The sequence below is a fragment of the Nothoprocta perdicaria genome, unplaced genomic scaffold, assembly GCF_003342845.1.
Source record: "Nothoprocta perdicaria isolate Ctin4 unplaced genomic scaffold, notPer1 scaffold_73, whole genome shotgun sequence".
Classification (NCBI taxonomy): Eukaryota; Metazoa; Chordata; class Aves; order Tinamiformes; family Tinamidae; genus Nothoprocta; species Nothoprocta perdicaria.
The window spans coordinates 1794252-1809711 of NW_020456010.1; the positions used below are offsets into that span (position 1 = coordinate 1794252).

Below are 15460 nucleotides of genomic sequence, written 5' to 3' on the forward strand. Positions count from 1 at the left end.
GCGCTGCCCATGGCGGCGCCGCCGCCGCCTCGTGTCTCCCCGGGCTTCCAGGGGGAGATGCTTCTGGAGCTGCGCCTCTCTCCGTTCATCCCCCCGGGAGTGCGGGTTGGCCTGGAGTTCCCGAAGAGGCTGGTTTGCAGGGAGCTCTTCCCGCTGCCCTCGCATGAGGAGCAGGAGCAGCAGGGCTCCGAGAGAAGCTGGGCAGGGGCATTTTGCCTGGCGCCTCTCAGGCTTTGGGAAAGGGAGGGCAGCTTGAATCTCCTCTTCCGCCCAACCTCTTTGGGTAAAAATCCACGGTTTTAGCAACTCGTGTACGTAGCAGTGTGTGACAGGCATCGTGTTCCGTCCCTGTGGTGTGTGAAGAGTGGGCGCACAGAGCRTGCCCTATGTCGGTATGGCCCAGCTCCTCGTTTTCATCTGCGCTGCAGACACTGTTCGTGGAAAAGCATACTTTAAAAGGTGCTTGCAAAATCAAACAGTTGCAAAGCTTATGAATAGGGGGAAAAAGAGTTAAAAAGGTACATATTGAACTCACGCAGCAGGAGTGTAACGAAAAACCTTGATGAAGGCCCAGAGCAGCGTGTGATAGAAGTTATGAGGTGTCGTTTGGAATGTTTGAAAGGAAACAAAAGAAGGTAAATCACTACCTTAGTTTCATTTTCAAACCACTTTAAATACATCAAATATTCGTTTCCCGTCTTCTTCTGAAGTGTGTAAGTTAAATTTATTTTCTTAGTAGATGCACAGCATTTCATATTTCAGATGCATACGTTTTGAAAGTGAATACCATGTTCACAGCACAGTAATTTGTGTGGTGCTTCTACATTATTCTGACTTTATTCCGAAAGCAATGTTGCTTTGATGAAATTCTTTGTCTGTAGAAGTAATTAGTTTAAATCTCTAGCATATCTCCCTTAAAACTATATTCTAAAATATGTGCATAGACTTTCCTTTGTGTTCTTTCATTCTGASAAGACTGTTACAACTTCACTTGCTCTCCAGTTGTTTTCTTTTTGAGCATCCTGAATGTGTTTCAGTATCCATTTGGATGCACGTAGAGCTGTTGGGATGGGATGGGGGAGCAAGAGGACTAGGGATGCGGTCTGATCACTCGCGTTGCTGAGAGCTGCTGACAGCAGCGCGCTCGTCAGGCCCCTGTGCTGCATTGAGCCTCGCGTGCTGGACACGGCTCTCCTTTATGCACGGAGAGAAACAGTTTAACGTGCATCTTTAGCACAATCCAGCGCGAAAGGACTCGAGGGCAGTGGAAGAATTTCTTACGATATTGTGTAAGTATAAGTGTATAAACAGCGACAGCAAAGCCAGTTCATCAAGAAGTATCCCCCAAAGGGCCCCAGAGGCGTTCGATGGGTTTCTCGGTGTGCCCGTGGCCCAGTGGTGCCCACTGCCGTGGTCCAGCCCTCACAGCAGCTTGTCGTGTCAGTAACTGCAGGGCAGTGAGGGGGCAGTGCCCAGCTCGAACCGGGAACCCGCCAGTCTCTGTGCTCCCTCTGCACTCAGTGGAGGGACCAGCAGCTCCGTGACCCAGGATTCAGATCCAGCATTTAGTCTGGACATCATTTTGACAGCATTTCTGTCAAAAATGGCAAGCGGAGCCGGGCAACCTAACCCGCCAGTGCCAGTAGGAGCTCGAGGAAGGGACCCCAGCCGCCTCGGCTGCCGGGACTGCCCAAGAGTTGCGTGTGGAACGAGGGAGCAGCAGGCTGAACGTGTCTTGATTATAGCAGAAAGTTAAGGAATTTAACCTGGTTCGGTGAAAACTGATGTTCATAAATATTTTCCCCAGCATAACTGAAGGAATTTGAAAAGAACTTGATTTTTTTTCATAACTGAAATAATATTTGATAATATTTGATGTTTGGAAAGGTGAGGAAGTATTTATATTTTCATTAAATAACATCAGAGTCTGGAATTGTATTTTGCATGAGCAAGTAAGAATAAGAGTATGAGCATGAACGAGGTTGGTGATGGGTATGTTTTTGGGTCTGGACATTTGTATCCAGAAAYGTTCTAAATTTAATTCTGTTGCTCCCATCAAGGCAAAGCTTTTAAGCACTTAGTAAGACTTTGGCAATGCATTGGCACCTGATTTACGTAGCATCCCAAGGACACAGTAAATTCTGTTGATGGGAGGTCATTGGATTCGTTATGGCTGATGTTGGAGCGTTTCTCTTGCATGGGAATAGATCTCAGGCAATACAAATGTGTGAACGTCCTATTTTAAATGTCATCATACTTCAACAGMGAGTCACGAGGCTATCTTGTAAAAGAAGAGTGGCATAAATTCCAAGTGGTACAGCCCCAATCCTTAAATTATTATTATCCTGCTATATGCTAAAGCTTTGAGCACTGCATTATGACTGAAACATCACTTTTACAGGAAATACTGCTAAACAAGGTGCAAAGTTATTTCCTCCCCACATACATTTTATGGATTAATGTAATTGCATGTTCTAAGATGCACATTGCACATGTAGATAGTAAATGCTCTGAAAAAATATTTCATTAAGTCTGTAAGTTAGAGCAGAATATAAAGAAAGGGGGAAAAAAAGTGAAAAGAAAAGCTTAAAAAAGATGTCTAGACCTGAAAACCTATGCAAGATAAAACGATGTAATGAAATCCCAAAGATAGCCATTCATACATCATCAGTGAAGATCATTTTGCCTTGTAATTCTCTCATATTTTCTGTAAGATACAGACTACTACTTGTAAGATAGTAGGAGGTGCACCCTGCAAGCGCGCTGTGAATTGCCTTGTTTTCTTTGTTGTCGGGCTCAAAGAGCTTCTCTGGTAAAGAAAAGTTTCCTCTCAGCGCTGGGAGAGGCCCTCGGCCATGGGCACAGCCAGCTGGAGCCGGGTTTTGGTCTGTCTTTATTCCTCTGTTGAGAACAGAAGAACTCAGATCTGTGAAAGAAGGGTCCCAAGCAAAAAGCATCTTCTGTYGTCAGCAGCGTGACTGCCTCTGGATTTCCTAGTGTTTTCACTCACTTCTCTCTCTCTCACATGTGTCAGCTCAGCATTGAAATAGACATCTTTGACTCTTCAACTTTGTCTGCATTTTGTAGTAATTTTCCTGCTGATGAGGAGCTGCAAAGCCTTTTGGCTGTTCTCTGTTTTGTCTGATTTTGCAAGTTAGTTACCGATCCAGAACATCCTTGGAAAAATCCGGGATTATCTCAGAACTAATATCAAAAATTCCTCTTGTTTGTTCCAACTTGTCAGTCCCCATTCCCCGAAGTTTATCTGCTTGAATCTTTTACATGTGTTTTAAACCAGTTCTGTATTCAGAAAGCAATTAGAGCTTTATAAATGCCACTCGAAATAGCTTGGCAGTGGGAGGACAGGAGTAACATCAGCCCTTGTGCTGCAGCCTTTGTGGCAGCAGCCTCTCTGAGCACCGGTCAAGATCCCTGCCTCATTACCCATAAATGCAGTGGGAAGGAGGTGCTGTTATTTTATCCAGAAGTGTGGCAGGTTTATGACAATTGAGGAGCAGTTTGGGGAGAAAGGGAGCCAAGCTGCCTGTGGAGAGCGTGGCAGGGACAAATCCCGTTTGATTTGAAGAGAAATCTATTAATCTCTCTCCTGATGAGCTGGATGACCTGGAGAGGACATATCCATGAAGAAACTGTATATTTGTGTTGTTCGTGTGTTTTTTTTTTTGGTTTTTTTTTTTTTTTTTGTTTTTTAGGGAGGGCTGGTCTTGAATTATTCACTACAAACATTCAGGGTTTTTTGAGTTTTTTTGATTTTTAAATGGAAATTTAATGAAGAGTTCAATTGAAAAATACTGTAGAGCTGGCACTTCCCATATTCATGTACAGAAACCTCCAATTCCTCATATTTCCTGTCATATTATTGTTCTCTATAAGAGTGCTCATAGTGTTGAGTGCAGATCAAGGAAAAAAGATCTCTGTGGCTGGAGAAGTTCGTGTAGGAATCAGGCTTTGATAGCTTAGTTCAACACAAATGCTCTTGTGTTTTTTAGTAGCCTTCATATCTTCTTGTCCTTTCTAGAGGCCGCGTTCAAGATAACATCAGTTACTGACCCAGGAATATTTAGTTATCTTACAARTTGGTCTCCTTTGCCATAATCTGTGGCAAGAAGTGATGTGAGAACCAGCATGACTTTTGCATGGAAGGTGCAGAGTCTTTTATTCCAGGGGCCTGGGGCGAAGAGATGACTCTCCTCGTCAGTGCAACGCTCATTTAAACTGGTCTGTGAATTTRCAGCATGGGCCCCATTTAACACAAAACCAGTTCAGCTTTGCAGTGAGTGCAGACAGTTGCCTTCCCATTATGCTTCAGATTTCTCTCTAGATACCTACACTGAGGCTCTCGTGGTGCTTGAATGATCAAGTATTCCTTAGAAAATGCGCTCTTATCAATTCTAAAAAAAATAGTGACTGTTTTATGGGCTGCAAGGGAGAAAGTGCAGACTGAAGATCTTTTCGGGATGACTGGCTGCCCTCCCCTCTTCCAAAGCTGTGAGATCTCTGCCAGTGCTGATATGATGAAAACAAGATTAACTTCCTTGAAAATCCCAATATAAGTTCTTGGAGCCATGATGTCTTTCTTTTCRTCATTTGTGAAGTGCTGGCACTTGAGAACACTTTTTTCTACCTAAAATATTTATTATTTTCTTGGTTACATGGAAGCTTAATTTGGCACTTGTAGCTTACATTTAAATTTATTTCATTACATTTGCTTCAAGTAGAAAGTATTGGTCATTTTTATTTCATTAAATGCTGTAGCATGGAGATGTTTTAATCACATTTTTTTCTCGTCCGAGTATCCTTTTTTGTTAGATAGTATACAGCTACCCTGTAGCTTTGTGTGGGCAGTCACTGCATGTTTGCTTGCTCTTGTTCTCTTGATGTGGACGCCAGCACGTTCTGAGCAGCTCTTGGCCCCGAGTGCTTCAGTTTAAGGGGCAGAGGAGCAGCAAGGCCGGGCAGGAGGCGTCCCGGTGGGAGCAGCGGGGCCGAGTTCTGGCRCGGCAGGAACTTGCTCTGTGCTCCCCACTGCTCCCACATCCCTGCCCTGCCGCTCCCGCATCCCTGCCCTGCTCCTGCTGGTAGGATACAAGCCCTTCTGCTTTTGGAAYGGGCCGTGCTATGGTGGTGCTTCCATGTCACTGCTGCTGTGTCCCCTCTGTGTTAGGTGGCCCTGCAGAGCCCAAGGAGCAGCCTCCATTCCCCARTGGCCTTCTCGAGAGTATTTGCAGCATCATTTAATAGCAGGGAATGATCCCTTTACGGGATTCTCTTATCCGGGAATACAGTGTGCCGTGGGAACAGTGTTGTCCCTGTTACCTACATTTACTTAGTCCTGTGTGCTTCAGAAGGCCACTTTTTGTCTTTATCTCTTACCTGTGTTGATGTTTTTTTCCTTTTTCTCCAAACAGATGGAATTGTGTCCGCTTTCTCAACTGTACTAAGCTGCCCTAATAAAATAATTATTTTACTAAGGCCTATTTTTTTCCCAACGAGGGTGTTTTCTGGGTTCGCTGAGGTGTTTGTGACAGGTCTTTAATTAAGTGGTGGTGTGCAGCTTTACTCATAAACAAAAATTTCCTAAAAATACATGGCCTCACCAAGATCAAATATTCTTTAAAAATAGATGACCCACTACTAGCTAAGAGCAAGGGGATCGCTCCCATGTGCCGTGTAATTTCTGCAAGCCAGTCACTTGAGCAGTGCATTTTGGCTTCTGTAATTGAAGTACATGGTTTTCCTTTTATATTACAGTGAATCTCTTTTGTTTCTTCCCCTCGTTTCCTAGAAGAGGCTCACAAGGATGGCTGTGTTGAGACGGAGCAGAGCTTTTACGGCCAGTAGCCAGAGCAGTATTTTGTGGCCGAGGTTGGCGGGAGCGGGGATGCCGGTGCCGGGGGGAGCGGGGCAGCGCGGCGTCCGCCYGTTCCTCGGCGAACGGGTTGCAGCTCTGCGGACACCCTTAGTGTCCCTGGGTGTTTCCAGTTCCTTCCCGTTCGCCGGCTGCTCCTTGAGCCGATGGTGCKGGCCGCGGACGAGCCGGTTCTGCGGCTCCACGGCTGGATGCTGATAATCGTCTCCAAGCTGACGCTGTGCCTGCGCKCCTGAGCTCCCCACCTCCTTGCATTGTTCCCCTCTGCTCTGACCCAGAATCTGARCTCGTGGAGCTGTAAGAAGGTGTCCAAAATGAGGCTTAACCCCTCCTCATCCCGCAGACAGTAACCCCTTAGCTGTCAAGCTTCAGAGGGAGTAGCTCTTCCCTTTCCTACCTTACCCAGCAACTCCGTGTGGAGCACCTTTCTGTCCCTCCAGCTGACTAGATAAGAGACATGGGTGTCGTCGTCTTCCTTATGCAGGGGTCGAGTCTTTTCTGATGCTTTTTTATTCTGATATTCAAAACCACACTTTGAAAATGCTCCTGACGGTACTTTAAATAAAACTAAGGAAAAAGTTGAGCTAATTATAAAGATTACAAGATGACAATCRGCAGAAAGCTTTTACTTTACTTTTGGCCCTGAGACTAATGTTTTCCTCAAGATATCTGATATTGGAGTATTCCGCAGGCTTTTTTTTTTTTCCCCCTGTCAGAATGGAGCAGACCATCGGGTGTTAATTAGGCCTATTGTAAAAGAGCCTTGCCCTGGGTTGGTTCTGCAGCAGCAAATGAGGAGGCAATAGAGCATGGCGGATTTGGAACTGACACTAGAGCCTGCGGCGCGGACTGCGTTCCTAGATCATGTGTTTGGAAAGATGCAGCAAGGACGAGGAGGCTGAGCAACGCCTCCGGCGGCAAAACACTTAGGAAAAAGTAGGGAAACAAGAATGGCCCTTTGGGAAAGCCCCTGCCTGATCCTAACGCTTGGTGCTCTGTGTGGCAGGAAGACTGTTTCTAAAGGTTCTCTTTAGCAGTACAGAATCAGTGTTTCCTTTGGGTGGCTTTTGGGACAGTGCYCTTTTTAGCTATTTTAGTCTTCATTATGATGAGAAGATCCTGAAATATTGGTTAATTTAATTGTGCTTGCAGCTTTAGCCTGGTGAGCAACATACCATGGCATCAGAAACGCAAGTCCTCAGTAACTGCGAACATAAGAGAACGCAAACATCTATTTTTAGATGATCTGGAAGTACAATGATAGAAGCATTGAGTTTTTAGTACGTAGAAGGGATATAAAAACATGGGCTATTTTTTCCCTCAGCAGCCTAAAGTGAGACCAGTGTCCTCCCTTATGGGGAGGACTATACCATTTAAATTTGGATTTTTTTTAAACTTCATTTTTGATTATAAAGTCAACGTGGTCATTCCAAGCGTTAGCCCATGTTTAGCCGTTGACCATAAGCCATACTCATTGCTATTTACAGGATTATTAAAGTTTAGTTTTACACTGCCTGTTCTTAGGTTGTGTGTTCTTTGCAGAATCCTTTTTCCTTTGTGGCGATTTCCTTGTGTTCGTCCCTTCACAGCCATCCCCTCGTCCCCTCTTGCTTGTGGTGGCAGCTCTGTTGGGGAAAACAGAGAAAACACCAATAGTTTAACAAGGGTTTCCAGTGGCGCCTTCTGGTGCTGCTGCCATCGCTCCATTTTTGTCTCCAACAAAGGCAGGGCCTCGTGGATATTGTGTGGAAGCACGAAGGAACTGCACATAGTAATAACTAGATTGAACGGACCCATGCTGTTGTGGGACTCTGCAATAACTGAAATTCAAGGAAGTGAGAAAGGCCTGAAATGATGCAAGTCAAGCAYGTGAGAAACTGTACAGCAGAGAGATTGAGAGCATCGAATACAGGTTTTCTCAGAGTGCAAACTATGCAGCTGGCAGTGTAATTTACTTGAAATATTTTTGTTTAAGTGTCTGTTTTCTCCCCTTTTGCAGGCAGATGGCAGGCTGCTTGGGTAGGAATTCCTGGCGAATCACTGGGATGAGAGCGCCTCGCTTTAGAGGCAGGGCGAGCAGGAGGCGCTTGCCAGCCTTGCCTTAACAAACATCTTTTCCCCTTTTGGACTGTGTGAGAAGTAGGAAGGTTTGGGATAATAACGATCATACTAAGTTAATATTTTCTTTATTTCTAAATAAATGTTCATATTCTTTGTAATATGTTCTAAATATATATATACTTTGCGGTAGCAGTAAGTTTTATATTCTTATTCATACCCAGTTAATTTGTCTTGAAGACACTAAATGAACTGCAAAAAAATTTTACTGCTATTCCATATTACCTATTTAATGGGCCATTAAGACTTGCTCTTCTTCATTTGAGTGTTGTAGGATATTAAAAGAAAGCAAAAGAATATTAGACCGTGTTGGGACACGTTACCTTGCCCTGTGTGCGGTTTAAGGTGATACCTTGATTCCATTAAACTGCCTGCCCTCCTGTGCTTTCCCCTCGGGTTGAGGTTTTCACTCAACAGATCTAACACAGATGGTCTTGGGTCTTTTTTGGAAATGGGTCTGAGCTGCTTGTTATTGCTGGGCGATCTGGTTTTGTAAAGTGTCTTTCTTTTTATTTCTTCTTTGTTTCTTGTTGCTTTCCCCCCCGGGCCTGGGGTGTTTTTAGACCCGTGCGCGTAGAGCTCGGGAGCAGCCGCATCCGTCCCGGTGGAGCTTGGCCCGCGTCAGCAACGGGAGGGAGGGCCGGACCCAGCGCAGAGGCTGCCGGGGYTGGAGGCTCCAGCCCTGCTCCATGCGGAGCGAGAGAGCAGCCGGAGGCAGCTGAGYGGAACCCGGGTCTGTCAGTTAGCGAGGAACTGGCCCTGACTCGGGATAACGGGGCAGCCCAGATAACGTCTGTCAGTCAGGGCAAAGCCAGGAATTTTCTTTTTCTCATTTTGGTTTTCCTAGGAATGCTGTATAGKTGGGCATGCTCATGTGTATGCCCACATAAATCCAATGTTCTTAGTACCATCCCATAAAACCAAAGTATCCATATAAAAATAATACTTGGACGCTGTTAGGATGTGCTAACACTATCCAAATTCTAGCTCCTCTGTAGCAAAAGTATCTCGTTCTTATTTAGTTTTTATATTTACTTAAAATTGCTTGTGGTCTCAACTCRTATCGGATACGTTTATTTAAGAACGATTGTTAAAAGCCTCTGTACCTGCTGTTTGATGGAAGTAAGAGTCTTTAATTCATTAATTTATAGGTCTCAAATTTTCCTACATTTCTAGTGTGTTCTTACCTACTTTCAAGGGGCTTCATTACAAAAATCTAAGCCCCTTCTTTCACAAATCTGTGTCATTTATAGTATTGCTGTGCCTCCCCAAGGAGGTGCTGCACTGTGGTAGCATTCTCTTCATATTAAAACTGAAGGAATTCACAAGGAATAGATGAACTTTAAGCAGAGGTCTTAATGATTAGTTTGCTAATTTAGAGCTCTCTACAGCAAGTGTTCTGATTCTTATACCCACGTATTCAGTCATATAAAACAAGATACAAGTTTCTTCCTCTCTTTTTGTTTGCTTTAGAGTGGATTGCATGGATCATAATCCTTAATAACTACAGTAAAAGCCTTGGAGCAAAGTAATAGAAGCTGCACAACCGTATCAAGGAAGTGAGTCTGAACGTAGAATGCTGTATTTTAAAAACAATGACAAAGCRTTAAAGAAATCACCATTTGTTCCCTAAAAGCGGGTTGCTTAAATTRAAACAAGAGAAACAATTGCAGTTGCTCCTGTATGAAATAAATGAAAAGCAACCTAAGTTGGTTAATTCTGCTGAAAAATGGACATTCTCCTATCTCAGGGGAGGGGACGGAGGRAGAGGATGGGACCAGACTCTTCCTGGTGCTGCCCAGAGATGGGAGAGAGGCTGCGGGCACAGTCTGGAACAGGCAGGTCCATCCGAGCAGGAGGAGCTTCTGGACCATGAGAGTGGCAGGGCCCTGGGACGCGCTGCCCAGACCCCYCTGTTGGGCAGACCCCTCTGCCCTGGGCATACCTGGAGGCTGCCGGGGCCACGTGCTCTGGGTGACCTGCCTGAGCAGGGATGGGACTAGGGCATTGCCAGAGGTCCCTCCTGACCCTTCTCTGGTTCTTAGGTACCAGAGGGGTTTGCTCTAAATACCCAGGACAATTTGCCACAAGGCATCTCTGGAACTGCGGTGCCAGGCGTCACGGGCCCCTGCTGGGTTTCAGCAAGACTGTCTCTGTGCTCAGCCCAGCAAAGCTCTTCCCAGGTCKGAGCTGGTGCCGTCGTAGGAGTCCCAAAATATGAATGGGAAGCTGTTGAATCAAGAGCTCCTTACAGAGGAAAGCCCAGCTGTAAGCACGGGTAGATTGGCTTGTTTGCATTTGGTCGGGTGCCTGCACCGCCCCATCCTGCAGTATTTGGAGCCGAGGGATTGGCGATGGGAGATGAAAGCTTGTAGCGTGCGTTAGCTTGGAGGGTCAGATGTGCTAAATGAAACATTAAAGTCTTCTCCCCTGYTTCATTCTGGCCTAATGCGACTTGTCAGTTAATTTTTTGCTGGAAAAAGCAGAAATGTATGTATCACAAACTCAGTCATTTGTAAACACTTTCAAGTAGAGCTTTTTTTTTTTTTTTTTTCCTGCAGTGAGTTTAAAAATAGTATGTCCCAGGGGCAGGAAACAGCTGTGTGAGCGTATCTCTGTAGTGCTGCGTTTTCGGGATTCCTGTAGTGGCATCAAGCCGGTGGAAAATGCCGTCTGTTCCGTGCTTGGCCTAGCGAGYGCAAGAGAGGATCGAGTGGCACCGGCGAGCGCATCAGGCCGGGCGGGAACGTGCTGCCGTGTTTGCCAGCCCGGGAGCAAATTCCATGTGGTCCCGTGTGGAATCAGGGGAGCTGGTGCCCACGGTTCCGCTTGGCTCGCCCATGGGCCGCCCGGGCTGCCTGCACCGGCTGCTCCTCCGCTGCTTGCCGGGCTGGGTGCAGGCGGGCGGGATAGGGGCACCCAGAGCCTCRGCCCCAGTTGGGCCCTGGGGTTTAACAGGCTGCCAGCCCAGCCCGAGAAAAGGGAGGAAGCTTCCCAGTAGAACAACATTTATTCCRTGACCGCACATACTCCTGCAATAGCGTAGACTGTCTTTTCCAAAGGAGAGGACAACCATATGTAAAGTGGCTGGTTTCACTGAAGTGTTTGCTTATTAATGCTTCTGCCATTAGAAYTGGCAGATGCAGCCCTGCCGCGCCGTGCGGTTGACCTTTCTGTCTGTCTGCCTTGCAAAAGCTAGCAGTTTTCCCCATAAATGCTTGTTTGCAACTTCTGCCAACACTCACCTTAAGCCAGGATTGGGAACTAATGTATAACRTGGTGATGCTGCTGCCTACTTGCTAGCGCTTTGGCTTTAATTCTTTAGTGGTGTTTTCTGCTTGTTTTTATAGCTTTTGTTTATCAGGAATATCATGCAGTTTCTTCTGGACAAACAACTCTCATTGCAACGAATTAAAGCATAAATTACAAATGGTTAATATAAAATACAGCACTTCATGATCAAATRATTTCTTATTAATTATAGAAATCCACGTTTTTCTTGAAAGTGCCTGGCATAAGAGGGGAAGCAGTTTTTGGTTTTGGTAATTTTTATGAATTCTCTTTCTCTGTCAGTTCTGGATATGGCCCGCCACGTTCCCCTGTACCGGGCGCTGCTGGAGCTGCTCCGCGCTATTGCGTCCTGCACCTCTATGGTGCCTCTGCTGCTCCCCCTGTCCGGGGAAAACAGCGACGAGGACGAAGAGCAGCTGGAATCACAAGCTTCCGTAGGGACTTTGCTGGCTAAGATGAAGACCTGTGTCGATACCTACACCAACCGACTCAGGTAACAAGTTTTATCATCCCTTAACACGTTTTTAACATGTATTTTGTACACATGGATTGTGAATGTAGAGGTRAAGGAAGATTCAGATGTGTSTCTGTCTGGACTGGTGCTGCATTATAGAGAGTGTAGCTTATGTCTAGTATGCATATATGCATATATTCTGTTGTATTATACCATATTTTTAGGATTTATTTTCACATCATAGGCTGCTGGATATGGATACTCTGTCACATCATCAGCAAGTGCTCAGCAGAGCAGCGCTGCTCAAGAATCTGGGCACTTCAAATGCTTTCCCTAAATTTCCTCCCCCTGCARTGAGGCGTTGCTGTTGTTTGCAGGACTGTGCGTGTCCTGCCGTGGGTCTGAAGGCAGGACTGTTCCTCTGAAGCCCTTAATGAGGCGCTCTATTAATGCACTCCCAGGTTCGTGTTTGGAGCTGATGCACGGTCGCAGAAAGCCGCCCGCCGTCTCTGCTGCTCTGGAGAGCTCCAGTTTAGCTGCTTGCAAATGGGCTTCTTAAAGCGCCAGGGAGGAGTGTATGGAGGTCACTTGCCTTTTTTTTTTTTTTGTTCGATAATAAGGCATGTTCCCATCCTCATTTTCGCTGCTTTTCGAGAGGATAGTTTAATAATTCCTTGCAGAGGTGCACACGAAGTGGGGGGCCGTGCCGTGGCGGGTGGAACTGTGCCAAAGTGGTGGAGCTGTGGGCTCTTACCCCAACCAAATGACCCTGGATGCAGAACTGGGGGCAGTTCTTTTATAAGCAGTGTATTTGTAGGGCTGGGGGGCTAGTTGGCTTTATTTGGTGAATCCTTTGATAAATGTAGCTGTCGTATCATCAAATTTACCTCTGAAGTACCAGGCATGGGTGAGTAAGTATCAGTATTGGCTTTAAAAATTAAAGTTGCCTTAGGAGAGTATCATTCATTATTCATTTAGCACAGTGTGAAAGGAACGCTGTCATCTTCCAGCCCCAGCTAAATTAACAGTTTAAATTATTAGCATGTACTCTGCTGTTTTTTCTAGCAAATATATTAGGGACTGTCATTCCTTTAAATAGGAGCTGGCAGGAGTTTGTCTGCTTTTTTCCTTCAACAGTTGCAGAACTGCAAGCGGAAGTTTCCGAATCCAAATTAAATATTTGGCTCCTTCTCCATTTAAAAAAAATATAAAGTCTAGGTAAATGACCAGGTTTGTCCTCTGTTTAATAACTAGGATGTTTCACTGCACACACAGAATCTGAAAGAACTGCACAGACATATATGTGTGTGTGTATATATATATATGTATACACATATATATATGCACACATATATATGTGTATATATATACACACATATATATATTATTTTAAATAGGAAAAATGTCCTGGAAAATATGGATTGTAGATTGTACTGCTACCTCTGAAATGCCTCTTTTGGCCCCGATACTTGCCTTCAATTTAGAAGRCTTGAGAGGTGAGCATTGCTCAGTCAACAGTGGGCACACACTCGTTTGGACTAAATCTGGAACAGGGACAATATACCGTGCTGCAGTCATGCAGGTTGTTATTAATGTGCTCTAGGGAAATTTTCCTTTGATTGGCTACAGTATAGAGACTTCCAGCCTCACCATAATCGCTGTGTTGAATACTTTAGGGGCTCGTTGCTTATGCATGGCTTCAGTCCAGTTTAAAATACAGAAAAGATATGATGTTTGGTAGCTGCTAAAATATAGATGCTTGGGACACCAAGGCATTAAATTGCTAATTTCTTCTTGCAAAAATGGCTTTTTCCCTTGCTTGGGTAAGTGGCAGCGGGAAGGAGAAAGCCGGTGCTCCTTGGCTGTTTATCATGTCTGGATCTTAAAACAAAAACTTGAAGACATTTCAGTAAAATAATTTTTGGACTCTTAGCTTTAAAATACCTAAATTTTGCTGGATAATAATATAAATCTTCGATAGCTCTTTCAGCAAAACAAAGTTTTGGTGCTATGGGTATTTATGGTTTGCTATTACGAAATACCATGTTTCGCATTGATTCATACCATATGCTGATAAAGACTGGAATGCCATAATGAAAAGATTTCCCTGTCTTAACTTACTAGGCAACCAGCTTACATAAAACAACACTGTTGTTATATGCTGTATTTTAAAACAATTTCATTGTGAAATTTTGGGGTATTTATATTAATGTTTTAATTTGCAATAGACTGATGTTAAACATAGAATATATTATAGAAGCTTTTTTATTTGATGTTTGGAGAATGAAGTGCACATTCATAACTTCTTTGTTACACTGATTTTTGTAACTTTCCCCAATTGTTTTTCACAATGAGCAGAAAAACAAGACATGCACCATAATAGCAATCAACATATCAAATGTCTGATGCAAGAAATCAGTGTATTAATTTTATTATTTGTGTTCGTGTTCTTTCACTTGATATCTTCTGTTGGTCAAATCAAGGCTGTATGCTGAATATTGTCACAGGTTTTTTTTGTTTTATCAGGTAATTAGCCTGGAGGCACTTAGAGACATTGTATTTCAGAAGATTAGTTTTAATCTTCATCTTTCATCTTCRATATTTTCCCATGCTGGCTTGCTGAGTACTGTCTGATCTGATGCACAATATTCCCCTCATGTGAGATCCTATTTCTTGGCCCTCCCAAAACAGGTCTAAAAAAGACAAAGTGAAAGCAGGAGTCAAACCAGATACTTCTGATCAAGAGCCAGAGGGACTGACGCTTTTGGTACCAGACATCCAGAAGACTGCTGAGATAGTTTCTGCTGCTACCACCAGTTTGCGCCAAGCAAACCAGGGTAAGTAGATGTATTTTTATAAATGCTATATAGTGGGTATTTGTAACATGTTCATTAACAAAAAACTTTAAAAAAGAAATGTCTTAAAGATGAGAAAAAGGATAAGGAAAAAACCTTCTACCCCCACACTGATAACAAGTAGATTCAACGGCATGTGGAACCTCATGTTACTCTTCCCAAAACGGAGATCAAGARAAAGATAGGTTAGTAGTTAGGAAGTTAAGGTAGTATGTTACAGTGCATCCTGCACCTTCATCACAATTTTGTCTTTTGTGTCTTGTATTTTGCCMCCAAAGAAAAAGGGATATGTGACCTTCACTAGTAAGGCTCCATTGTTAAAATTACATCTTGTGACCTGGATTAACCTTTAACCAAACACTGACTGAAAATATRAATATCATGGAATGAACCTGCAGCCCTTAGAATGAATATCTGGTTGTCTGGTAAAGAAAACCAGGGATTAAATACCATAATCAGTGAAGTGTGTTTTATGAAGGAGTGTATAAAAAGCCACTGATTTTGGAGCGTGCATCAGGAAAGCTTATGGGAATATTGACCCATGCAGGAAGGGTATGTCAGGTTTATTTAAAAAAAAAAAATTTTTAGAAGAAACAATAATTGACTGTTCTTTGCAGCAGCAGTGATGATTTATTTGTGAGCTAGATATATTGATGTGCTTCGAGCTGTTCAGATAGTGCACTATATAATAGTAAGAACAATGTTCAGATAATAACATGCATAGTAGTGAGGAAAACACAACCATGTGTTATTAATGAACCCAGTTTTTGGAGTTCTCTGCAAACAATGCAAAGGTAAAACATGAATTCAAGTTAAATAATCACCAGATGGTTGGAGTACTTGGATAACTAT

The 15460-nt window shown here is 44.0% G+C and overlaps 1 protein-coding gene across 1 annotated transcript in view; it reads left to right on the forward strand.

Moving 5' to 3' along the window:
* Nucleotides 1–15460, forward strand: part of BIRC6 (baculoviral IAP repeat containing 6) — a 144276-nt gene that overhangs the window by 113859 nt on the left and 14957 nt on the right. Inside the window, exons 65-66 of the mRNA XM_026051196.1 lie at nucleotides 11582–11792; nucleotides 14445–14590. Of these exons, the coding sequence (XP_025906981.1) occupies nucleotides 11582–11792; nucleotides 14445–14590 (357 nt within the window). The remainder of the gene's footprint in view (nucleotides 1–11581; nucleotides 11793–14444; nucleotides 14591–15460) is intronic.